General features: G+C 41.3%; 2 protein-coding genes across 3 annotated transcripts in view; one reads left to right on the top strand and one right to left on the bottom strand.

The window, feature by feature from the left end:
• The window catches only part of dnah5l (dynein, axonemal, heavy chain 5 like), a 62,321-nt gene extending 45,824 nt beyond the window's left edge, over positions 1-16,497 (top strand). The window contains exons 63-77 of one of the 2 annotated variants that reach the window (XM_035412861.1): positions 415-609; positions 1,302-1,457; positions 2,044-2,226; positions 2,753-2,923; positions 3,531-3,909; positions 6,156-6,427; positions 7,730-7,894; positions 8,472-8,739; positions 9,524-9,645; positions 9,964-10,311; positions 11,131-11,319; positions 12,218-12,350; positions 13,326-13,534; positions 13,870-14,091; positions 15,366-16,497. In XM_035412861.1, the coding sequence (XP_035268752.1) occupies positions 415-609; positions 1,302-1,457; positions 2,044-2,226; positions 2,753-2,923; positions 3,531-3,909; positions 6,156-6,427; positions 7,730-7,894; positions 8,472-8,739; positions 9,524-9,645; positions 9,964-10,311; positions 11,131-11,319; positions 12,218-12,350; positions 13,326-13,534; positions 13,870-14,091; positions 15,366-15,590 (3,237 nt within the window). In that variant the 3' untranslated portion in view covers positions 15,591-16,497. The remainder of the gene's footprint in view (positions 1-414; positions 610-1,301; positions 1,458-2,043; positions 2,227-2,752; positions 2,924-3,530; positions 3,910-6,155; positions 6,428-7,729; positions 7,895-8,471; positions 8,740-9,523; positions 9,646-9,963; positions 10,312-11,130; positions 11,320-12,217; positions 12,351-13,325; positions 13,535-13,869; positions 14,092-15,365) is intronic. The other variant, XM_035412862.1, reaches the window with a different exon arrangement.
• Positions 16,498-18,702: 2,205 nt separating this feature from the next.
• Positions 18,703-25,975, bottom strand: cavin4b (caveolae associated protein 4b). Its single transcript, XM_035413082.1, has 2 exons — positions 25,055-25,975; positions 18,703-19,560 (listed from the first exon to the last, which is right to left on the bottom strand). Exons 1-2 carry the CDS (start codon positions 25,421-25,423, stop codon positions 18,910-18,912), a joined length of 1,020 nt encoding a protein of 339 aa, XP_035268973.1. The 5' UTR covers positions 25,424-25,975; the 3' UTR covers positions 18,703-18,909.
• Between the last annotated feature and the right edge of the window lie 1,147 nt (positions 25,976-27,122).

Here is a 27,122-nt window from a genome sequence, read left to right as displayed (position 1 = left end):
TGGTTTATGGATGTGCTTTGATGTGCTTATTAAATTGCTGTCAGATGGTGATTCTCCCATTAAATCAATGTTATTTGGCTAAAAAAGCTAATGGCTAACAGAGAGTAAGCTACAGAATCTGGATGTAAGAGAGGTTTGAGCCCGACATGTCCCCAATTTATTACATAACTTGTGGTGAGAAACTATAAAAAAATGAACCAACCCTTTAAGGGCATCCACAAGCCATTGATACAAATCCCACTGCCTATTTATTAGCGAAGTGCTCTTCTTGAAAACACGAAATGCAAAACCATGGAAACTATAGATATAGTTATAATTTATGATTTCCTGTTTAAAAATAAATAAAATGCTTTGCTGCCTATGGTGGAACACTCTCATTCAAATGACTCATTAATAACTCTGTGGTCAATACAGGACCTTAATGTGATCAGCATGCTGGTGGACAATGCCACGATTGGGGAGTGGAACCTACAGGGCCTGCCCAATGATGACCTGTCCGTCCAGAATGGCATCATTGTCACCAAGGCCTCACGCTACCCCCTTCTCATTGACCCCCAAGGCCAGGGCAAGATCTGGATCAAAAACAGGGAAAAGGACCGAGATTTGCAGGTGATGATGGCCATCCTCGCTGATGGTGACTGTTAAATAGTTTATATTTCTGAAATGCCAATAGGATTATAAATGATGTGTAAGGAATTGTTCCACTGCAATTTTCGTGTATTGATAATGTTAGAAATATTCTGCAGAATACAGTATAAAACTCACTCAGCTGGCTATAGTCAGGCTAATACTGTCAACAAAATATTACAAATGAAGGATATAGCTTTGATTTGTAATTTTTTATGGCTTGCACAAAATATCAATTCTGCTTGCAGAACTATTGTACTACAGTTGCTACAGTTTCAATTTGTGTAAATTTTGAATGTCCTAGAAGGAAGAATTTTGAACAATTTCCCTTTCTTGTGCAACATTCTTAAACTGGATTTTTGTTGAACCTTACTTTTTTTAAATGAAAAGTATTTATTTATTATTCTATTTTTACTCAGTAAAATGTTCAATGTGAAATCAACATTATGGTCCCTATTGGACTATATGGTCCCCTATATATACTTGGTTAGAGCTGAAATAACACTGGGCATTTTACTGTGCATACTTTATTAAAAAATCACCAGAATGCAGCAAACAATGTCTCTGAAACTAAGATTTTTCTGGGGGTGAGCCCTTAGACCCCTTACCTTGCTTTAGTAATTTTACTACATAGAAGAAGATTGTCACCATAATTTCTCTCTTCTGTGCTTCAGGTGACATCTCTCAACCACAAGTATTTCCGGACACATCTTGAAGACTGTCTTTCTCTTGGGCGCCCCCTGTTGATTGAAGATGTCGGGGAGGAGCTGGATCCAGCCTTGGATAACATCTTGGAGAAGAATTTCATAAAATCTGGATCCACATATAAAGTAAAACCTGGATTTTGAATGTACACTTAACTTCCAAATATAATTAAAAATAATATATTTTATTAAACTGAACTAAACTGAGTTTAAGCATTCAACAAATACTAGGGAAAGTAGTTGATTCAATAAGGATTTTCTACAGAAAAACACTGTTTATTAATTGGTTCAACACTTTCCCCAAATCTAACAAAATAACAGTTCACAGTCTAACAGTTGTATCAGCTCCAGTATGGGCATAACCACTCCAGTACAGGGGCCAACAATCTATTGTTAATAACTCTGAGCATGCAGAAATGTGTCACTCTTGGCCTGATATGCTAGATTTACCATAAATTAGATTCATCTGGATACAAAGTCAACCCAACGTATATGGCTCCACATGGTAAGCAAAGGATCGGCCAAAATACCTGTATTATTATTTTTTTTTAATTATTATTTTTAAAGGAGCTGATTGGTTTAAATCAGTTTTCACCTGGATATTATGTTGCTGCACTACAAAAAAATAAGGGTACAAGACACTGAAAGCCTTACAAATGCAAGATCAATAACCTGAATTTATTATTGGATTTACCTTTGTGGCATCTTTCAGGTCAAAGTGGGGGACAAAGAGGTGGATGTGATGAAAGATTTCACCCTTTATATCACCACCAAGCTGGCCAACCCGGCCTACACACCAGAGGTCAATGCAAAGACAGCGGTCATCGACTTCACTGTCACCATGAAGGGGCTGGAGGACCAGCTTCTGGGTCGAGTCATCCTCATTGAGAAACAGGCAAGTCTTAACATAGATTTTGGTACTTATGGTACAAGACCCAGTCAATCCGTAGGTGTTGCTTGTATGCGATGATATACTGTTATTGTGGCTGATTGAAACCCTCCCTTCCCTGGGTGATGCTAGATCTAACTGTGAATTTCTTTGTGGGGCTGCTAGCCACAGCACCCGAGTAGAAAAAAATAAAAAATAAAAAAATAAAAAAAAAATATATATATATATATATATATATATATATATATATATATAAATATAACTGTATAAAAGAAACAACACTGTAACAAGCACAATAATATTCTTTAGCTGTTTTTAATGTTTTTCACCAAGGCTATTTTTAAAGAGGAAAAGTTTTGTTTTCAACAATTAATAATTTATTTCCAAAAAAAGATAGTTGCCCAAATTATTTATACCTCATGTTTCATGATCGTCGTGCAATAAGAATGAAAGAAAATGGTAAAAAAAGTGAATGTGGGTAGAGTTCTCCTTTGAACTACTCATCCTCCCTACCCATCTTTCTCTCTCTAAGGAACTGGAGTCTGAGCGTGTGAAGCTCTTGGAAGAGGTGACGCTGAACAAGAGGAAAATGCAGGAGCTGGAGGATAACCTCCTGTACAGACTGACCAGCACCCAGGGCTCGCTGGTGGAAGATGAGTCCCTGATCGAAGTACTTCGTGTCACCAAGACCACAGCGGAAGAGGTAACAGTGGTCGAGGCCTCTTTCATTTTTACCGTATCTCATCCAGTCCCATGAAAATCTATACATTTCTTGTCATTTTATGTTTTTTCCCTCTTAATATTGCATTTAATTTACATATATTAAAATGAATCTTATTTTATTCTAATCAATCTTGATATTCTCTTGTTTGTGCAGTATGCAGAGGTACTTGTGTTTTGAAGTAAAATGGTCAAATGTCTCTGCACAAATAGTTTCAGTTTTATTAGAAAATACAAAATCATTTTACAATTAGATGGCCATCTACACTACAGATAGCTTCATAGTAATCAATAGTCTCAGACAAAAAAATCTATATATTTAACATTTCAGTGACACAAAGGCCATTTTAAGATCAGAATAAGCAAGTTTCGCAATTTGCTTTCATAAATCCTTTCTTGCCATTCTCAATGTAGTTCCAGTTCTATAATTTCTATGAATAATTCCATTGAATATGTACCCGTCGAAGGCTGGAGATTAGTACTAAATTGTCTTGATGATGAAGTACCCGCTATCAATATTATTTTATAATATCTCAAATCTGACAATGTAGGCTCTTTTTGTTGCATGGTAACACCGTCACATTTCACAGGTGAGCGAGAAACTCACAGTTGCCGCGGAGACGGAAGCTAAAATCAACTTGGCGAGAGAGGAGTACCGGCCCGTGGCCACACGGGGCAGCATCCTGTATTTCCTGATTGTGGAGATGAGCCTGGTCAACCTCATGTATCAGACATCATTGCGGCAGTTCTTGGGCATTTTCGACACGTCTATGGATAGATCTGCAAAGTCCCAAATCACCTCCAAGAGAATAGGGAACATCATTGAGTTTCTCACCTATGAGGTCTTCCGGTACACCGCAAGGAGCCTGTATGAGGACCACAAGTTCCTCTTTACCCTGTTGCTGGCTCTGAAGGTTGACCTGCAAGGAAAAAACATCTCCCACAATGATTTTCAGACCCTCATTAAAGGTGAGTCACGGCACAAATGACGCTTCTCATATTTTCCCCATCTGTCCACTTTTCAGATAATTTCTGGGCGACATAGCTCAGGAGGTAAGACCGATTGTCTGGTAGTCGAAGGGTTGCCGGTTCAAACCCCGCCCTGGGCGTGTCGAAGTGTCCTTGAGCAAGACACCTAATCCCTAACTGCTCTGGCGAATGAGAGGCATCAATTGTAAAGCGCTTTGGATAAAAGCGCTATATAAATGCAGTCCATTTACCATTTACCATTCTGTATAACATCAACAATTTGGTGGTAACAAAGCACAATTTCACTTCCATATCAGGCGATTCATGTAGGAATTACCTTTTTAATCATAACCTCCCCATACACTAGTCCTCTCTATAAATGATCATAGAAGCACTTAGATGCCGAAAACATAGTTGTCCTACTGTGGGAGGATCACTCATTTGTGATAACACCTGTGGCAATTAGCTTCATGTTAAGTCCTTGTTTTCTTTTTCATTTTCTTATTTCATTTAAACCATTTTGAATCAATAGTCAAAATGTCGGAAAAAAATTACCTTATCTGTAGCTGCATGCCTATAGGACTTATTGATATATCACAGCTGGTGTCTCCCTGCTTAATTCTTGACATTACTCCTCGAGCTCTAGTAGGACTGTGTTCTCAGGTATCTCCCCTCAGTGCTTACATGCCCCCCGTAGTCGGTAAACTAATCTCCTGGCACAAGCTTCATTTTCACACTGCTGACTGTATCCAGATCTATTTTAACACCAAGATCTCGCCGCTCACACCAGTGTCACAGATATCTTCTTCACGTACCTGGGGGACGCATGCAGGCATGTGATAGAAATTTTGACTTCAAAGGGTGCGATACATTATCAGCTGGCAGGAACCCAGATAGGTGGCCTTTTCACATTCATATTGCGCCTGTCTTGCTGACTTGTGACCTTGTTCAACCTGTGTTGCTGGGATATGAATGTCAAACAGGTAAACTGAACTGATCTTATATCGCCATTTCCAAGGTAGACGTCTTTGCAGTTTCAGTACCTTAGCCCTGTATGTCTGGGTCATCCCATGCCAACTCAACTAGAAATAGGACATTTTGTGACCCATTACTGTCTAATTTTACTATACGGTTTCACCAAGGTGTTTTCAGTTCATTTTGTATATTCAGGGCTCAAACTTTTTTCCCAACATGCCCGGGCAGGCAACTGTCCCACACTGCATTTCTACAGCATTGACAAATATAAATAAACAGATACACAGTATCTCTATCTAGGGCAGTGGTAACCAGACCCATTCCTGGAGATCTACCATCTTGTAGGTTTTCACTCCAAACCTAACAAAGGACACCTCATTCAACAGATAGAGATCTTTGTTGAGCTGCTACGTTGTCAGGTGTGCCGAATTGGGTTTGAAATGAAAACCTACAAGGGTGGTAGATCTACAGGAACGGGGTCGATTACCACTGATCTTGGGCAATCAATTTATCCTGAAAACAAAAATTTACGTTACACACATTACAAGACATTTCCTCATTTATGTGTGTCACTCAAAATGTGAGTGAATGATTCAGATTTAGACAAGCTACTGAACTTCACCAATCAATTTTGATTCTCTCCATGGAAATAAAAGCTCATTATTCAGCTGCAGGGAACGTAGGAAGGACCAATATAGCCTCAGTGAGCATCAGCAAGTTCTTGCACTATTCTCTGTGATCAGGATCCACAAAGAAATCAGTCCGTGCCCTTCCTTGCTTTGACTGTGGTAGGGATTTAATCAGTACTTTTGCTGCTGGTGATTCCACAAATCTGGCTCCGTTCCCACCAGCATCTAAGACACCAGTGAAGGGATCAGTCACACACTTATTCAATTCTATTCAATTTTATTTGTATTGCGTTTTTTACAGAAAAACTGTCACAAAGACACTTTACAGAGTAGCAAGGCAAGAGACAGAGCAATAAGATCAAACAGAGCAAACACCAGGCCTGAACCCCCAAATAGCAGGTACATAAGGTAAAAAAAAAAACTCCCAGTCGGGAGAAAACCCTCAAACGGTGGCGAGAAAAAACTCCCCAATGAAGAAGAAATCTTGAGAGGAGCCCGGCTATAGCGGGGGGAACCCATCCTCCCCTGGCCAGCCTTCACCAGACACTGGCCCGGATTCAATCAACAAGGACAGTGTTATTTTAATATAGGATGTTGTCTTTTGTACCATAACTTGATTACTGATGCCATTTTTGACCACAGGCGGGGCCTCCCTTGACCTGAACTCGGTGGAGCCCAAGCCCAGGAGGTGGATCCTGGATATGACTTGGCTGAACCTGGTGCAGCTGTCCAGCCTGTATCCGTTCACCCAACTCCTGGGACAGGTGGCCCGCAACGACCGCAGTTGGAAGGCCTGGTTTGACGAGGAGGCCCCGGAGGAGGCCCCGATCCCTGACGGGTACGACAGCCAGCTGGACACCTTCCGCAAGCTGCTGCTGATCCGCAGCTGGTGCCCTGACCGCACAATTGCCCAGGTGAGATGCGTGCTGGTCCGCCGTGTCCCATTGGTTAGTTGGACTGTGGCTCAGCCAAGCAGCATTTTGTACAATCACTCTGTATAGACGGGACGTCATCAGAAGCAGGACTGATATAATTCTATTGAATTCTGAGAATGGCAGCTCAATTTTAATTCAAGGAACTCAAAGAATTTTAACCCCCTTAAACCACTCTTAAAACCAAGGGCTTTTTGTAAGAATCCCCCTTGCCTTAAATTAAAGTCCATTAACTCCAAAATTATATACAGTCAGTACAGACATGGTTCAAAGCTTGAAATAAAGCACACATTTGTCTCACTCTGGAAGCATGCAGGACTTATTTGTTCTGAAAAACAACAGCAAAATCCCAAAATAGTTTTTCCTTTATTCTGAAGTGATCACATGTACTTCCGACAGAGGACAAAACCAGATTTATTTATGTATACAACAGCAGGATAAAAGTCTGGAGAGGATTGAGCAAGCCTGTTGAACAAGCAAATTTGACATGCGCTCTCCCACAGGTGGGCCCAAAACCTCTCCAGATTGCACCAAACCTCCTCTCCAAATTGCAATATTGAATATATCTTTTTTCCCAGCCATATTCCACTTCCAGGTGCTAATTCCATTGAGGGCGGTACCCTCTGGAACCCCATAACAGTCTCACGTATGTGAGCAGGCATTGCTCTCTAAAATAACAGTTGATTTGACTGTGGTGAACAAGAGTTTGATAAATCCACCCACTCCGCTGGCATAAAATGTATGATAAATCAGTCACAAATTATTATTAATCCAAACCTAAATGATATGGTATCACTTGAAAAGCTCATTAACTCCGTTACCATGACAACTGGGGGAGGCACTTGGCAGAGGCGGATGGGGGCTATAATCATTTATGTATGTAGAGATACAGATGACTGTCTCGTCTTTCAGAATTAGAGGCAGCTATAAAAAGAGCTTCTGGAATTAGCATGACAGCTGACAGCTTGCATAGCCAACGATTCTGAGTTCAGATCCGCCCCCCTAGCCCCTCAACAGCACACCTCCTCACTGTTGAGATACTGGCAAATCATGTTAGCCTGTCAGTATATTTCCATGACCACCTGCAGCATATCAAAGAAAGCACATATCAGTTACAAAACAAAAAAATAAATAAATAAATAAGTGGCAAGTCGGAATCCCGCCCCTGAATTACAAGCCACTGCTTTAGAGAAGTTTCAGGGTAATTGCATACCATTTTCCTCCATTGTTGTTATGGTTTCCATCGCGCTGGTAGCTGAGCAGTGGCGGGGCTTTGTTTTGCAGGCCCGACACTACATCGCTGAGTCGCTGGGGAGCAGATATGCCGAGGGTGTCATCCTGGACATGGAGGCCATGTGGTCAGAGAGTGACAAAAGGACTCCCCTGATCTGTTTCCTGTCCATGGGCTCTGACCCCACGGAGAACATAGAGAGGCTGGCCAAAAGCAAGGTGTGCTGAGCGCTCGCATGTACAATCCAACGTGCTGATTCATTGAGGCTCTTAAGCATGGCCTTGTCATGAGTCACAAATTACCCAGAGAGATGTATAATGTCCTCCTGTAGCCAGGCCAATCACCCTTTAAGGCCATTAGTCTCAGTGCCTTGGACTCACCTTGTGTTTTCCTTCAAATGATTGTTGAACGTTTTTCAAACTGGTTAAAGGGGTTGAATAGTCCTATTGTATTTGTTATAATACAGTGTATTTTAAGCTTTGTTTGTGACGAGGTTTTGTTTTTATATGAAATTTCTAGGTTGCACTGGTTACTCTAGGAATATTACTAGTCATTCAAAAAAAGGTGTGGGCTAATTGGCTTGTTGTGGTGATTATTTCTATTATTAGCATTATTATTATTATTAGTAGTAGTAGTAGTAGTAGTATACAAGTCAGTTGTCATAACCTTTAATTTTCAGGACTTGACGAACTTGCCAAACAATTTTAAAAGAAATTGACATTGTACTCATTGTTTGTCTAGATTTCATTGTGAGTGAAATGTAAGGACAGATATCGCTGTCCCTCCCCCCTTCAGAACACACCGTGCCGGGCCATCTCCATGGGGCAGGGCCAGGAGGTGCATGCCCGCCGGCTGCTGTCTCAGAGCATGGCCGACGGAGGCTGGCTGCTCCTGCAGAACTGTCACCTGGGGCTGGACTTCCTGGACGAGCTGCTGGACACCGTCACGGTGTCGGAGAGCATGCACGACGGATTCAGGGTGTGGGTCACCACCGAGGTGCACCCGAAATTTCCCATCAACCTGCTGCAGTCTTCCATCAAATTCACCAATGAGCCTCCTCAAGGTAGGCCTCAGCATTTAGGCTGCGGACCAATTTTTGTCAATAATAAACAAATTTGGGAAATATAGAATCCATGGGCTACAGTTGTTACAGGGACTAACAATGGTATTAAAAAGTGTAACAGCATAACAACGGCTTGGTGTTTGTCACGGAAGTCATGGGTGTCACAGTTGCCATGATTTTTGCCATTTTTTGATAGTTATGTGACTTTCCACGCTTTTGCCATTTCTGCGATTAGTTTTTTTCTGATTTTTTGGTCATTTCAGATGGTAGCTGTCATATAACTAAACATAACCAGCAGTGAGGATTTGTAAAGGCCTACGCATTAAAAAAACATAGTGAGCTTTCAAATAGGTCTTGTTTAGCTTCAGAGAAACACATTAGTAAAAGCTTAGTTGAGTTGGAAACATTTTGATGTCTATAATTTGGTACACAAACATATTTTATGAACTGAGTTTTTGTATAGTGTATGGGAATAACATGGCTTTTAAAAAAAACTTTTCTGCTTCTTTGAGATGAAATTGTCTCCGTTGCATTATTCTCTGTATTCTCTGTATTATTCTCTGTGAGCAGCAGTGTAGTATAATGGCAAAGGAGTTGGTCTTGTAACCTGAAGGTCGTGGGTTCGATTACCCAATAGGATACTGCCGTTGTACCATTGAGCAAGGTACTCTCAACCTGCATTGCTCCAGTATTATCCACCCATATAATTGGATACAATGGAATTTGCTCTGGATACGAGCATCTGCTACATGCCTGTAATGTAATGTGATGTTTTTGTTCCGAGGTGTGAAAGCTGGGCTGAAGAGGACGTACAACAGCGTGACTCAGGAGCAGCTGGACGTCAGCAACTTGCCGCAGTGGAAACCCCTGCTGTTCGCTGTGGCCTTCCTTCACACCACCGTGCAGGTCTGACTGTGTGGAAGTAGGGTGATACTCTGTCTCATCATCAGTCGTTATCTCAACCCAGGGTTGTGAACGTGCGCTTTTCTAAGCCTGTTGCACATTTTAGAGAAGTTTGCTGCAAAAAAAATTCAACATTTTAACAGTTTATTCCTTCAAAGACTGAATTCGTGTTTCATAATGTGTAGTGTTTTGTGTACGTATTCTCTAATTCATGTACTGTACTGCAGTGCAGCAGGTTATTCAGGATTTGTAAAGTTCTGCTACTGTTACTTTATGTTAATAGCTCTAAAAATGTATTTTCCTTGCTCCCCGTAATTAAAGGAAAGGCGAAAATTTGGCCCTTTGGGCTGGAACATTCCGTACGAATTCAACCAGGCGGACTTCACGTCCAGCGTGCAGTTTGTGCAGAACCACCTCGACGAGATGGACGTGAAGAGGGGGGTGAACTGGAGCTGCCTGCGCTACATGCTGGGGGAGGTGCAGTACGGCGGCCGGGTGACGGACGACCTGGACAAGTGCCTGCTCAACACCTTCGCCCGCGTCTGGTTCAGCGAGAGCATGTTCGGCGACAAGTTCTGCTTCTACAAGGGCTACGTCATCCCCAGGGGGAAAAGCGTGCAGGATTACCTGCAGCATATCGACACCATGCCTCTCGTGGACTCTCCAGAGGTGAGGGGAGATCAACAATCAAGAAAAATGGCATGAATAAGAATTAGCATTTTACCAAATTGGTATAGTTCACCATGGGCCCCGAAATTTCTCGATCAGCCCCCAGTCAGGACTTACAGCCCCCCCCCAGTCAGTATTAAAAAAATATTACGCATTGTGTCTGCACTTGGTGCTCAGCATAAAAAAATGCATTTAGACACAACGAAAGAGTGGCATATCTCAGGGGTGCTTTTCTATGCTGTGCCGTCTCAAACCATTTAACATTTCACTCTATAAACATGATGTTTATGACCCTGTGTGCCACCCAGGTGCAAATGTGGGTTATACAGCACAGTGCTAAAGTTTACAATCCACATATCTTCAAGTTGTTGCTAACTTTGTATCACTCTCTTGTATCTTATTCCTTTTGATTTATTTTGTAGTTGTCTGTCTATGACAATGCACTCTTGTGACAAACCATGTTTGTCTGTGTTGCATTTCCCTATGCTAGGATATGTATTACAAATTCAATAATTATGCCTCTCTAACACTGAATCTTTACTTGATTTATTGTTAAATAAGCCAATCAGCCATCAATATCAGAACTGCAGTCCTCACTTACTTAATAATAGTCTGTAAAGGACACACCTGTAATAAACAATAATTAATTTCAGACTCTTTGAAAATGTGGACAAGGAAATGAAAAATCCCATTTAATGAATAACTGGTATTAAATCAAAATTGCTCAGCCATTGTTATCTGCCCGACGTGATAGACCATAAAACATAAACATAAGCCATATGAAAGCAACATACTGCTGTTGCTTCCATTTCCAAAAAGGTTTTTGGGCTCCATCCCAATGCTGACATCACCTATCAGACCAACATGGCCAATGAGACGCTGAGCACCATCGTCAACATTCAGCCGAAGGACAGCGGGAGTGGGGGAGGGGAGACCCGCGAGGCCGCTGTGCTGAGGATGGCAGACGAAATGCTGGAGAAACTTCCCCCTGACTACATACCGCATGAGGTAAACTCCCCCTGAATACATACTGCATGAGGTAAATCCCCCCTGACTACATACCACATGAGGTAAACTCCCCCTGAATACATACTGCATGAGGTATACTCCCCTGAATACATACCACATGAGGTAAATCCCCCTGAATAGATACCACATGAGGTAAATCCCCCTGACTACATACCACATGAGGTAAATTCCCCCTGAATACATACTCCATGAGGTAAATCCCCCCTGAATACATACTGCTTGAGGTAATCTCCCCCTGAATACATACCACATGAGGTAAACTCCCCCTGACTTCATACCATGTGAGGTAGTTTCCCCCTGAATACATACTGCATGAGGTAAACTCCCCCTGAATACATAGCACATGAGGTAAATCCCCCCTGAATACATACCACATGAGGTGAACTCCCCTGAATACATAGTGCATGAGGTTAAATTTCCCCTGAATACATACTGCATGAGGTAAACTCCCCCTGAATACATACTGCATGAGGTAAACTCCCCCTGAATACATACTGCATGAGGTAAACTCCCCTGAATACATACTGCATGAGGTAAACTCCCTGTGAATACATACTGCATGAGGTAAACTCCCCTGAATACATACTACTGAATACAAGACTTACCCTTTTAGAATAGTGGTATTCAAGACACATTCACATCGTTCATCTGTCAGTGCTGTATAGGTATGGGGCATGCCACCCCACCAAGCTGTAACTTGGTCGGGTGGCATATCTGCTATCCCAATGCAATGGAAGTTGCAGTCTTTTTGTTTGATGGATTCCATTTAGATGTACTTCACGGGGGGAAAATTAAATGGTGAATCATTACCTGGAGCTGTTGTTGTAATTGTTTGCAAGCAGATGTTGCTATGACAGTGCTGTTGGAATATTTTCAGGTGAAGGCCCGGCTTCAGAAGATGGGGCTTTTCCAGCCCATGAATATATTCCTACGACAGGAGATCGACCGCATGCAGCGCATCATTGGACGGGTCCGCATTACCCTCACCGACCTCAAACTTGCCATCGACGGTGAGTCTGTGAAGGTTTGAGATCTTTTAGTTTTTAGTTTTGCAGGCATTTAGCAGACGCCCTTATCCAGAGCGACTTACACTGTATCCAATTATACAGCTGGATATACACTGGAGCAATGCAGGTTAAGTACCTTGCTCAACGGTACAACGGCGGTGTCCTACCGGGGACTTGAACCTGCGACCTTTAGGTTACAAGACTAACTCCTTAGCCATTATACTACACTGCTGCCTCAGATCTCCCCCCATAGATTCAAATCTGCGGATTGTGAAGGCTATTCCAACACCGTAATCTTTTATTTATTTGATGGCTGTTTTTGGCGTGCTTTAGATCATTGCCTTGAAATACCCAAACTCCTTTCAGCTTCATTTTGTTTACTGACTCTGGGATATTAGCTTTCAGAATTTGTTGATATTTAGTTGAATACATTGGCCACTGGCTGCCACAAATCCACATAGCATAATAGATCCACCCTCGTGGTGGCAAGGTGTTCGTTTCTTCAAAGGCTTCCCGGGCTTCTGTATGTCTGTTTGTGAGGAGACACTTGAAGCGAGATTGGTATAAGGCCATATTTCCATTAATGATAGACCTAAGATTTCTGTCAAGGTCACATAGACATAATATTTTGTGCTGTGGAAATCTATATCATTCGATCATCTCATTATCTCTGTAGTTATGTAAAAGGTGGGCACAATCACAGAAGATTCTTTCTGGAGCCTGGCCTCCATCTCCTCAATATCAAAGGAAACACCATATTTGCAAGGTCTGTAGCTGTTGCAGTTTTACTTGCGATTCGCAAGCGATGCATTTTCGCGAAACACGTTTTGACGAGATATTGCGAGATATCTGCGAGTGAAATCCTCACAAATTGCTTTCGTGAAATGAGCCCCCTTGGCTTAATGCTGCCTGGCATTGGGTTATACTGAAAATAAGCACCCAGATTAACAGGGATGTTTTTTGCTACTGCTCCTCCAGGCACCATCATCATGTCTGAAGACCTGAGGGATGCTCTGGACAACATGTACGATGCCCGCATCCCCCGGCTGTGGCACAAGGTCTCCTGGGATTCGGCGACGCTGGGCTTCTGGTTTACAGAGCTGTTGGAGAGAAACCAGCAGTTCCACGCCTGGCTCTTCAGCGGGAGACCCAACCAATTCTGGCTGACTGGCTTCTTTAATCCCCAGGTAAGGGCAAAGGATGGTGGTCAGGGAGTACAGTACGCAGACCTGGGTCAAATGCGTATTTGTTTTGGATTCAAATGCTTTTCTGTGGTCTATTGATCTTGCCTGGTGTAATTGAGCCTGCCAGTATGACCAGAAGGCGGGGTTTGCACTTTTTGAGAGTATTTAATTGGTTCCAATGGTACCGTTTCAGTAAGAAGTGCTAGTAATCAGACAGTCAAAAATCACAAGTACTAGGATGGCATACCAGTGAGAACCCACCCAGTTCTTGCACTGTGTCGTCTGAGAATTTGCATTTCTTGTGTCATGTGCTCTTCTGTGTGTCTTGGTTTTGTAAGGGTTTCTTGACAGCCATGCGCCAAGAGACCACGCGGATGAACCTGTCCAAAGGCTGGGCTCTCGACACTGTGATCCTGCACAATGATGTCACCAGGATGATGAGGGAGGATGTCACGGGGCCCCCACCGGCGGACATAGGTGGAGTCTACATCTATGGGCTGTTTCTGGATGGCGCTGGGTGGGACAGGCGAAACGTTAAACTCACAGAGTCGTCTCCCAAGGTTGGTGTAAAAAAGATTTTTCCGGAAATCTAATAATGACCATTTGCTGTTGCTTTCTCTCTTAGCACTTCTGCGAGAGTTAGGGATACTTACACACATACGTAGATATATTTGGCTGCTGCATCAGCCTCCCAACCAGGAATATTTCAAATGTAATATCATCAAATCTATGGTTATAGTATCGTTGGCATGGTGGTGCAGTAGCCTCATAGCAGAAAGTCGGGTTGAAAGTCTGCATATCCTCCGCAGTCCAAGACATGCAGGGATGGCTAATTGGAGAGTCTAAATTGTTACCAAATCCACCAGGCACAATCTCAAGCATCTGTATCCACAACAAAAAAAAAAATATTTTGGTCGAGATAAAAAACTTCCACTGTGTTTGAGCTTACTTTGTTTTATTACTTTGTTTCAGTAATATTTAGTGATTCAAACTCCCAATGGGAACCTTTCAGAAGAGACCACGTTATGTCTGTGGTCGAAAGGGTTGAAAATTAGTAACCATTTTATTTTTTGGTATGCAAATGCAACTGTAACGGCAGTAACAAGTGCTTGAAATTTGAAAAAAATCAGTGGGCAGTCACCACTAGTACAAAAAAAGTAAGTAAATGCATTGATAGGCTGATGCATTTAATAGCTTTGGTCCATCACTGGTAAGAGCATGCTTTTTGCCTTTTAACAGAACATTGTTAGAAACAGTGCATACACAAATTGCATTACTAAAATGATAAAAAAACATGGCTACCATGTGTTTATTTTTTGTTCTGAAGACAAAATGCATTGACCACCCCCGCCCCCCTCAAAAAAATAAAAGTGTTTAGTTTTAGGGGGTTTATGAGACCCTTGCCATTTACTGATGTTCTGTACATTGAACTGCCTCTTCTGATATTCCCAGGTCAGGAGCATAATAGAGAGAGGGCACTGTATCTTATTCAGTGGACAAAAGCGAGAGATTTCTTTTACGTGGGTGCAAAAAAAGCTCTGAATGAAGACCCAGCATAGAACATATGTTATGTGAATACAGCATCTAAATGCATGTTAGAGGAATGACTCCAAGCTAAAGAAAATGAATATTTCACCACAAGTCTATGGCATTGAGACCGGGTGCTGTATTCCTTTAGCCTATAATGGTAACATCATTGTCTGACTGAAACCCAGGCTTTCTGAAAACATGAACTAAAAATTCTTGAGTCAATTGACAACAGGTACTGTTAGGGCGTAATAATGCACATACTGCACTGTCTGAATGATCTGGGCATAATCGGCTTTCCCTGCAGGTGCTGTTCACGTCCCTCCCGGTGGTCCACGTCTACGCCATCAGCACCTCCTCGCCCCCCGATCCCAAACGTCAACAGCAAGGGGTTAGCCTGTACACCTGCCCCGTGTACAAGAAACCCCGACGCACCGACCTCACCTACATCTTTTCCCTGTTCCTGCGCACGTCGCAGGCCCCCGAGCACTGGACCCTGCGGGGAGTGGCTCTGCTCTGCGACTCCAAATGAGACCTGACTCCCCAGAAGCATCGCTGGTCAGTCATATATGAATGTTGTTCTTTTATGTTGAGGAATCCTTTTTTTAAAAATTGTTTTCGTTTTTTCCAGCTCAATTATTGTGTTTGGATTGTCATAGACACAAATATAAATCATGGCACTAATATAGCAGTCTATTAATGCCAGGAATATGTTGTTTTCTTTCATTTCTTTCAAGCCCTTTTTCTAGGCACACAAATACTATACATCTTTTAAATATTTTCAATTATAATTAATGCAGCATTGTTTAATTCATGTCTCTTATCAAATGGGGAGGCTAAAAACTGGCTGTAATTTCATTATGCTGTCTGCGATTGTGGAATTGGATATCTATTTCTGGTAGTCATTGTGACTTCCTTTCATAATGCCTGTAAGTCAGTTCCAGCTGTCTTCATATCCGTGTTGCACATTTGTCTCTGGACTTTGAAGAGGTTGCTTTGTGTACTCTGTAAAGGTGCAAAGCCTTCTTGCACACAAAATATTGTAACTATTAGAACAGTTAACCCAACCACATTATTTGAAAAACTGCAATGAAAATACATCTGATAAATAAATAAATTTACCTTCTGTATGAATCAGGTCTGGTGATATAACCTGGGCTTTCCTTTAGATATTATTTTGATAAGTATGCAGCAAACATTCCACCTATCTTCATTATCTGCACAAAGATTGTGTAATATTATTCAGAATTTACCCTCAACTACTGAGTGATTATAAAGGATTCAAGATTACTTTTCATCAAAGTGCAATTTAGGATACTGCATACTTACACATAGCTGTCAGATTTTATATTGCGATGGCAGGTATGCCATCCCGACATGGCAGCATGCCTCATACCTATATAGCACTGAGAGTTTGGCACTTTTCAGGGTTTCCTACAGAAATGACCATGAGGACCACAGACTCCCAGCCCTTAAGAACATTAACTTCTGTACCTTCTCACCTCATGTGAACTGACAGAATTAACACATTTCTCATGTTAACACAATAAAGCCAAAACTTGTGGGTATTTTGTGTTTTTCATGCTTCTTTTTCCTGCCCGATTACATCATCACAATATTTGCCATTATGATGGTTTAAGATGAACCATTGATATCACATTGAATAATAATGCAAGAATGGCATCCTGGCCACTAGGGGGCTTGCATAAAGTGTTTCAAACCACAGATGGATACTTACACCCGAGAAAGAAAATGTTTGTACTTGGTTGTCAGGTTTATTTTACAAAATGTACAAGTTCTTGAAAATAAGATACCAATGTAATAATGTACCAATTGTAAAATCAAAAATAAATCAAAATGAATTAATACAGCAAGAAATTAGAAATATTTAGGCCTATTAAAATATATATATTGAATCTTACAAACCTATCCAGACATATATTTCCCCCATGAATGTACTGTATGCTTGTGCACATAGGGCCAAGTTACTTTAAATAATTTGGAAACATTGTGTCCTTGCTTTGTGCATTACTTTGTATAATGTGAGTGAGCTAAGATAGCCAATATAGTTTCTTGTAGCTCGGCCTAATTTTGATATCATGCTTATATTTTATTAATTTGAATGAATGACTTATAGGCTATTCTTTATATATGTGAGTAATTTTGAATTTTTGTAAGTTGAAAACTTGTTTTTCTTCAGATTAAATTTGACATTATTATGACTTCAAAATATATTGTTTTTATGCTGTTTATTTTTAAAAGTAATATTCCTTTCTTCCAGAAATAAAAACATAAAAGAAAATGCATTAGTTTTTCAGAAGCTGCCCTATAAAAAGAAAATAAATGCTTCCACCTTGCTTCTAGAGTTCTGCTAGATTAAATATGATCACATCAAACAAATCGAAACCATGCTAAATGAACTGTAGTCTTTACAAAGGTGGCAGAAATATATTAAATTTACACATAATATAATAATCTTCAATTTTACATTTCTGATTTTTGAAATTGCATGCAAATCACTGTGGTTAATGTCTGATTATTAACAAGAAAGGTGAAAATTAGCAAACAGAAAATAAATTCATTGATTCAATGCAATAAATTAATATTGGTTACAAAAAAATGTTGTAAACTGTTATTGTGTTTAGAAATGGTTTTAAACTTTAGCTGCAAAGTGGTTAGTCGTCCATTCAGACACTTGAAATGCAAGATATTTGGACAAAATGCTAAATCAAAATCATGCAAAATTCCCTATGTAGTGCAGCAAGAAGCGTACTTAATGTGTGTGTTTTGAAACACTGTGCAATAATACAGAATAAACTAGCAGTTGCATTTTTGCATGGTACCTAAAGCACTGACAATTAAAACACAATTACCCATAATTCACTGCAAGTTTTTACAAATAAACTTAAATATTTTTGACAAAACTTGCCTCCAGAGAAGCACATAGTACTGTGTAAAATATGACAACCACATATAATAGAATACAGGTGTTGTCTTTTACAGTGTTATGGGAAAAACCTAATCCATTTTTTGTAGTTTTGTAGAAATGCAAAGTCTTATTCTTTTTTTAAAATGAAGATACTCCTCAGAGACCAGCTGACAGAGATCGTTTATAGTTTATAGCCACATTTTTATATTAACAAAAATTAAATGTATTGGATTATTTGTCAGAAATGAGCATGAGATACAAACCTGCTGCTTTAAATTATCCATTTCTATTTTTATTCATATCACTTACTTCACTTTGCTTTTCAACATCTTTTCAACAACAAGACGTAGCCTTCTTACACTTTAATCATCATGAGTGCAGTACCTTATTTTTGCAGTTTCTCATTTAATAGTATGATTGCTTCAAGATTGAAATCCACTCTATTGTTCCGTGGTCAGCCAGTCAACAACAATGACTGGGCAGTCAACACCACACCAGTTCATGTTAAAATAGTCCACAAAAAAAAAATCTCACAAATCTTCCAATAGCTTCACTCAGTTATTTTGTTTATATCCTTTTCAATGTAAAAATAAGAGTGAAAAAACTGTTGTGCTACTTCCAAAGCCCCTGAATTTTCCAATAACAAAACTCTTCTGTGTCGGTACCATAAAATCCTCTTCCCAGGTCTCTAATTGACCTATCTGCTTTCTTTATACCCAACTGCACCCAACTCCAAAAACCTTAAAAAAAAGAAAAACTAACACTACAACTCCTTTGAGCTCAGTGGTCAGTATGTAAAAAAAAAAAAATGAAATGGGGTTACTGTAATATTAGAAAATTATAAAATCAGACCATTCTTCTGGAACTTCACCTCTACAGCAGTGTCGCTCTACTCTTGTTCCTCATAGGGAGCTCCAGTTGTTTAGGAGAGCTGTTTCATGTCATACATCGGCACTTCCGCCCCTTCCCCTTTGCCTTCGTCGCCGAACTGCATTTTGCCCTCGTCCACTCTCCGGGCACCAGTCAGCTCTGACACGGGACCCTCCATCTTGCCCTCGGTCGCCACTTCGGTGTAGGTGACGTCGGGGCTGGGTTTGCGGCCCTTGGGAGGCGGGACCGGCGCGGCCCCCTCCGTGGCTCCTTCCGCCCCTTCCTGGCCCTCCGCCACGGTCCTCTCCTTCTTCAGGTTCAGCTTGGCCGGCACGTTCTTCGCTATCGACTCCTTGAGCCGCTCCCCGGACTGCTTTAGCCGCTCGCCGGACTGGCGTATCTTCTCCCTGCGCTCGGCCGTCACGATGCGCCCGCCCAGGCGGTTGACCCTGGAGCCCAGGCTCTCCTTGGTCTTGGCCAGGTTCTCCCGGGAGAACGTCGCCTTGATGCTCTCGATGCGCTTCAGGCCCGTCTTCTTCAGGCGGCCCGCGGTGGACGAGGTTGCCTCCTCCACCACCATGTACTCCTCGTCTGACGACATCTCGGGCGGGGGATCGATGGCGTCCGGCTCGTCGGCAGGGCCCTCTGCTCCAGCTCCTTTCGTCGCCTTCGCAGCCGGCACTGAGGGGATCTCATTATCCCCCTGTTGAGAGAATAAAGTCACAATTGTAACTGTAAATCTGTCCATCCATCCATTATCTATACCCGCTTATCCTGAGCAGGGTCACGGGGGCGCTGGAGCCTATCCCAGCATGCATTGGGCAAGAGGCAGGAATACACCCTGGACAGGCCGCCAATCTATCGCAGGGCTGTAACTGTAAATGCACAATCATAATAATAATAATAATAATAATCTGCTGTAACTTAAAAATGCCAAAATATTTCACACAACAAATCACTATATATAAATATATATATAAATCACAAATCACAATATATAAAATGAAATGTGCTCATAGAATAAAATGCCTAAAAATATATTGTCTTATCATATAATTTATATATTTTTGCAATGACATTGTGTGTAGCATAGTCCTGAATGAGTGCTTTGGGTTTCCTTTCTGTTTTTGGTTTTATGGTTATTGTGTCTCATTCAGGAAACATGCGTATGATCAGATTTGATTATTAACCAGGGGCGTAGGAGTGAGTTTGATATTGATTCCCCAGCCCCTATGACCAAGCATTATTTTGGTCATATAGTGTATTTGCACCTGAATCTTTGCTGGACTATTTACCTGCTATGCAGAGGCAGCTTAGATTCTGTGGCTTTTATTCTGAAAATCATATGATCTTAAGCCAGGGTATTTACTGTATAGATGTAAATACTATGTGCAGTGGTTGAAAAGAGGTGCTCAAGGATTGCTGTCCCCTTAAGAACAATGGTAGATATGATTTGTCCGTAGTATTTGAAAGCTCCCTAATCACAAGAGTACACCACACAGCCTCATTATTAATACAGACATTCTCATGAACTGACTGTTCATAAAGTCTGCCTATGGGTAAAAAGTCAGCTGTTTTGAACCATCAGAGACTTCAATTGGTTAAACTTCAATCAACCTGTCGAATTGGGCTCTAGCTTTACTGATTAAAAGTGTCTGCAAGGCTCTAGGGAAGGTATTTTGTAGAAAAAACATTTCAGAATCCAAATTAGTTGTGATTCCAACGTGCACGTTGAAAAACGAATGTAAAAACATGATGCTGAGAAGTGTGTCGATCCACAATTTTACAGAAAATGATATACTGCGGCTAGAGCAGACTTATCTGCGCACCAATAAAAGGAGGGTTTTGAGTTAGCAGAGCAGGTGTCTTCCAGTTTGTCATCTCACTGGCTGCTGCCCTGAATCCTAACCCAGTGAATGTGCAATTCCACACAGTATCAGGTTTAAACCCACTGATCTCCCTTTCAGTCCAGGGATCAGAGACCCCTTACATTGGGTCGAGTTACCCATTAAATCACTGACCACAATTAAATGTTTAATCCAATTCAAGTTTTCTTTGTAAATATCTCTGTAATTACTGTAATAATACAGCGAAATAGTAATAGTTACTGAGAGTGCAGCAGTTTGTAACGTGCCAAAGTAGAATAGATATTATATTTGCTAACTATTTCATAAGAATTTAAAAGGACATAGGGGGTTTCTCATTAACATTGACAATAACAACTCTGCATCTTGAAAAGTCGCGGTTAAGGTTTTGGGCATCGTTACATTGTACCTTCGAGTAGCTAAACAGTAAAAACAGAATTAAAGCCTGAGGAACCTCTGCACATACTGTACTCCAAATTATTCTCACCCTTTATAAGGATGAAAAAAACATAAAACTGTATAAAACAGACAGTGCAGAATGGAAATGATTAGCTTTTCATACTGGGTCAATGGTCATTTCCAAAATTCACATGTGGCTTCTGAGAGAAGTTTCACAGTGGAAACAACTGGAATCATTTTTTCAACAACCCTAGTTCAACCCTAGAGTGCTGACACAGCACACAACCAAAGCAAACAGGCACACAAGCAGGAATCAGCTTCATGATTCACACCAACATGACCCCAGTCACTGAGCTCTACCTCTCCAGCACGATCAAGTCATCTGCAATGTGTCAGATTACATTATTTAATCAAATAAAAGCCACTCACAAGATTTTACCAATTACTGTAAATACAGTCATACAGTCACTGTTAGGGCTCTGTCCCGAGTTGGCAATGTGCGCAACTATTAATTGACAAAAAATTTCCTCACAATGAAATCAGTAGCGCTCATTAAGGTGACACCTTAATCTGAAAGGATCTTGTCAGTCTGTCGCTCTGTCCACCAAGGATTTCTCGCTCAAGCTACCTGCACGTCCACATAAAAGAGCCTGTGTTCATAACAATGAGTGAATCACACAGAATCATGGAGAGAAGAAGAGCCACATAGTGCCCTAAACAACTATATTTTTTCATTGGATGAGTTTGGAAGGTTTCAAGAATAATTCTTGAGCGCATGTTGAGGGATAGGAGGGGATTAAGAATTGAGAATGTGACAGATCGTTTAGCCTACACGTTTTTCTGTTTTTGAGTGAGGTTTCTCACAAGACATCCTCACTGAAGGTGCTGCAAAGGCTCATGTTTTTGTTATCACATTTTGATTGATGGGTTTAGAAGCATAATCTGGTTCTTTATTTCAAATAAAAATGCAAAAAGGCTAATTAATTTCATTTGCTTATTAATTTCAATTACAATTGGAAAAACTACATTGGATTTTCATTTGCGTCACCCTATTACCGTGAGTAGGTGGTTGACCATTCAACTTGCAAAGTAAGACAACCAATTGAATAGACAACTGCTGTTCATCCCCTACAAGACCTCCCTACTACGCAAGCTCTCAATCACGGTTGATGGCACAGTAGTGACTGCCTCTCATTCTGCAAAGAGCTGAGGGGTGGTCCTGGATGACCAGCTGGACCTCAAGGAGCATATCAAGGCAACATCATGGTCCTGCAGATTCCTCCTGTTCAATATCAGGAGAATTCGACCATACCTGACTACGCACTCCACCTAGCTACTTGTCCAGGCAATGAAGACCTTCCGTCTTGAATACTGCAGCTTCCTCCTTTCAAACCTGCCAGCTTGTGCCATACAGCCACTACAGATGATTCAAAATGCTGCTGGCCAACTAGTCTTCAACCTTCCAATGTTCTCCCAGGTCACTCCACAGGCTTCTGGTCGCTGCCAGGACCAGGTTCTGATCAAGTCCTGACCCTCGCCTACACTGCACTACTCTGCTCTGCGGCAGCAGGGCGACTTGCACCTCCTGCCATCCAGGTAAATGGTTCTCACACGTCCCTACCACAGAGCATTTCCACCCTAGCTCCCCAGTGGTGGAACGAACTCCCTGTTCCTCTACAAACCACTGCCTCATTACCAATACTATCACCACTCAAGTATTACATCTGGGTATTTTTACTTAACAACTTTTTAAGAAAGTATACTCAATTAGCATACTCAATATAGTAGGTGAGTCCGCTGATTCAGACACACCCCCTGATTCTACATATTCACTTAGGTCTTGATTGAAGACCAAGATTCATTATTTAGTAGAATCAGATATCAACATGCTGGGCTGAAACAAATACCTGCACCCACATCGACCGGATAAGATTGAACGCCCCTGTTATTCACTACAAAGCAATGGTGCCAAAACTCTGCCATGGGGACCCTTGTGTATGTTGGTTTTTGTTCCAACCACACTTGCAATCCCAGAGTCATTGTGTTAAGTTAACACAATGCAGGTTTGCCTCATTATCATTTGCTTTGTCTTTGAATTCTTCATTATCTACCAAATTTAATGGCCATGTGTCCACACTTTCACCAATTAGGAGTCTATTTGTACACCTAAGTCATTTGATCATCGGACAAAATTTTTAAACCTCTCTTTATGTAATTGTTTGCAATATAGCACAACGTGAATTTGGGTACTTTTAGGCCATGTCTGAATCAGTGCACTTGCCTACTGTTGCCTACTATTTAGTACACTGGATGAGTGTTCATTTTCCTTCAACAACAGCGACATGTGAGAATTGCCGCACTGTAACGAAACGCCTTACAATACTTCTACAGTACGGCTGGAAAATAGTATGGAGGATATTTGTCTTTGAAGAGATGTTTAAAAATCTAAGAATCATTAGCATGTTTGTTATTTGAAAATATATTATCTTTATTTGTGCTCAGCAGTAAATTGCCAAGTACTTGCATTAAGATGCTAAAAAGGTGAAAATTTGCCTGTATTAAGTGTTCAGGGGTTAGATTCATAGTATAATATACGGCATGTTGCATGCATTACATAATGACCTTTCGCTCCAAAAAAAGCTCAATTACATTTGCAGTTATTTGCCAGTGAAGCGTAAATCATAGGCCTTTAATGCAGAATGAATTCCTATTACTACACCCTTGGCACTGGTTTTACTTAATATTTTAAGTTGATTATTGATATATTTATAATATATGATTCCAAATTAATAAAACATCAAATGAAAGAAATCAAATTTGTGAAATAAATTAAAAAAAACAAATCTGTGAACATCCTTGACATTTAATATTCTAAAAGTGATTGCAACAAATGTTTTCTGTACCAGCAGAAGATACAATCTTTTGTGTTCCAATGGAAAATATCATATTAACATTTGTAATTAAAATCAGGGATTAAAATTATTTTACAAATTTTGTTTTGGTTCTCAGTACTTAACTATCCATTGCATTGGTGCTTGCCTGCTTACCCTTGTGAGCAGTTGGAATGAAGCATCCAATAGCAAGCCAAGATTAGGCTCAAAGTAGAACTTTGTTGGCTGGCGAGCCTGCCTTGTCAAACTGACATTGGCTGTCTGTAGCATATTACGTTTCATAGGGGCAGCACACAACCCCTTTTCTGGACTGCAGTTCATCACGTGTCCCTGACAGTAGCAGCAGGGAAAGTCATGTGCTAAGAATAATTGGACCACTATGGATGGAACTTGCAGCTGCCTGCTTTCAAGGCTGACAAACTCCACCCATCAGCTGTTTCTTGGTCTACTGGGGAAAGTACCTTGCTCCATTCAGGCTCCACCACATGAGAAGCATTCTACCACAACGCAGTCCTGTGCTTCTTTTCCTATCAGTCATGTTATGTGAGCTGCACCAAAAACATATTTAAACACACAGGTTGCCCTATTTACATTGTTGTGCATCATCCATGTTTTACAAACAACAGTTTCAAAGCATTTATATTCAGAGAACTTAAGGGGATTCCTCACGATGTCCCTCTTCCATTTTACTTACTGTGTAATGCTCAGGATTGTATCCTGCACAAGGACCTTCCAAAGGCCAAAGTGAAAAGCCTATTCTGTATCCTTATTGTGGTTAAATCCTTTGCACTGAACTGTTATTTTTGAGCATGGAATTACAATAGTCTCCACATGCAATGAAAAAACACATTTTATCTGTCTTCATGTGTTTAACATTGATGAATCTCTTGTGATAAACTGGGAGACTGTAACTGACTTGTTTCTTTCTAGAAGATTCTGCAGGCCTAATGCATTGTGCCTACACACAACTTAATGAATGGCTTGCTTCGGCCTTGTTGTTTGAACTCTTTTTCAAGTTGCTGTAGACAGTTGCTGGGCTTACCTGGTAGATGACAACCCGGAACTTGTTCTTGGTTAGCAGCTCCCCTTGCGTGGTCTCCACCTTCTTGACCCGCAGGTTCTGCTTCTCCAAACGAACCCGCACGTCCTTGATGTTGGCGCCGACCTTGCGGGTCTTCTCCAGCAGCTTGTCCACCGTGCTGCTGGTGTTGGTGTGGTCCTTGGCCAGCTTGAGTACCTCGGACTGGATGTTCTTCACGTTGCCCTCCAGCTCCAGCTGCCGCTCCTCCATGCGCTGCTGGCACGCCTGCACCTCGTTGATGATGCCCGCCACCCGCTCCAGCAAGGACAGGAGGTTCAGCGGCTGAGCCGTCTCATCTTCAACGCCTGACACTTCAAATTTGTCCGCCATGGTTGGGATTCAGTACCACTCTCGATCCTGGTGAAGATACAGACACAGCGCTCTCTGAAAGCACCCTCCTTTTTTCTTCAGCAGCGAAAAACAGAACCCGGGGTCACGGACTCTCACCAGCCTGGGATTCTCGGAGCTATGGACCCAGATCCAGTGTGGCAGAGCGCAGGAGATAAGAGCTGGAGAGGACCTCACTGCGACTGGAGCTTCGCTGGGACTCGCAGCGAAATAATGTGGAGACCACCTGCCCCAGTGCGGGCTGCTTATTTCTGTCGGATCGGAGAAGGCAGCAATACCACACAGAGCGCAGAGAGGGAGAGCGAGGGGTGCAACATTGACACCACACATGTTTCATGGTTAAAAATACTTTTTGTAAGGTGACACTTTTGGATGCTGGAATAATGGAAGTCCCCCTTCCATTCCCCCTCTGTTACACCCTGAGTGATTCATTCATTTTTTCCATTTTACACTGCACTTTAATTAGTTTAGAAATATGTGCATGTATGCATGTCCCAATGCACACACACACAGACACATAGATGTACAGATATAGTATACACGCACACAGTGAGCTTCATAATGTTTGGGACAAAGACATATTTTTTCTTGACTTGGCTCGGTACTCTGTACTCTGTACTGAACAATTCACGTGTGGTTAAAGTGTGCATTCTCTGTTTTAAGGGTATTTTCACCATTTAAAAATTACGGCACTTGTTATACAAAGTCCCCTCATTCCAGGGCTCCATAATGTTTGGGACAAATGGCATCACAGGTGTTTCTATTTAATCTGCCATTTTCAATTACTTCCTTAAGAGAGGTATAAGAGAGCCTTCAGTTTCTAACTTTGATTCCAGGCTTTTGATTGCCTTTGTCTGTTACTCTGTTATTGGCATTTGTCAACATGAGGACCAGATCTGTGCTAATGAAAGCCAAGGAAGCCATTATGAGGCTGAGAAATAAGGAAAAATAAAATCAACTGTTTGGAACATCATTAAGAAGAAAAAGCACTGGTGAGCTCAGAAATCACTCTTCTAGCAATTGTCTGTGTTATGATAGGCTGCATACGCTTAAGGGATCATTTTTAAGTAATCACATTCAGGTGAATAGAGGTAAATAAGCATAAAGTAATTCTGTACTGGAATCTACACATAGCATTTATGAAACGTGGCTTGGATTAATAAATAGTTTGGTTGCCCTTTTCTTTCTCTTGAATAACAGTAAGTATACATTTGTGGATGAAATCATTGGTCTGTTATAACTTTCAATTCCTGACTTCATGGTAGAAGGACCCAGAGAGTGGGTTTTAACAAGATCATAGGCGTAGCCTGATAATGTGCAATGGACCTCATGAGCTCTGATGTACCAGCCCTCATCTCATGTCAGACTGCACAGAAAATGACTGAAATAACTGGATGGGAAGAGTAAAATCTCTATCAGTATTATGTCAGGCATCTATGCGTTCACATTTTGTAATAGTGTAATGTCTAACCTTGCCTATATTGCTATATTCTGCTTCACAGAAAATGGTGTATTCTTTTTGGTGTTCTTTCTGGTGGCTCTGTAGAGTTGTCTGTTATGACACTACAATACCAAGACATAACATTGCATTATCAAGCTGAGATAGTGTTCATCCTTGGTGAGGTAATTCTAGAGCAGCGCCAGCAAACTGACCTTGCCCACAGTATGGCTAAATCCAGGA

The sequence above is a fragment of the Anguilla anguilla genome, chromosome 4 (assembly GCF_013347855.1).
Source record: "Anguilla anguilla isolate fAngAng1 chromosome 4, fAngAng1.pri, whole genome shotgun sequence".
Lineage (NCBI taxonomy): Eukaryota > Metazoa > Chordata > Actinopteri > Anguilliformes > Anguillidae > Anguilla > Anguilla anguilla.
Note: the sequence above shows the minus strand (reverse complement) of the source record. Positions and strands in the feature narration are given on the sequence as shown.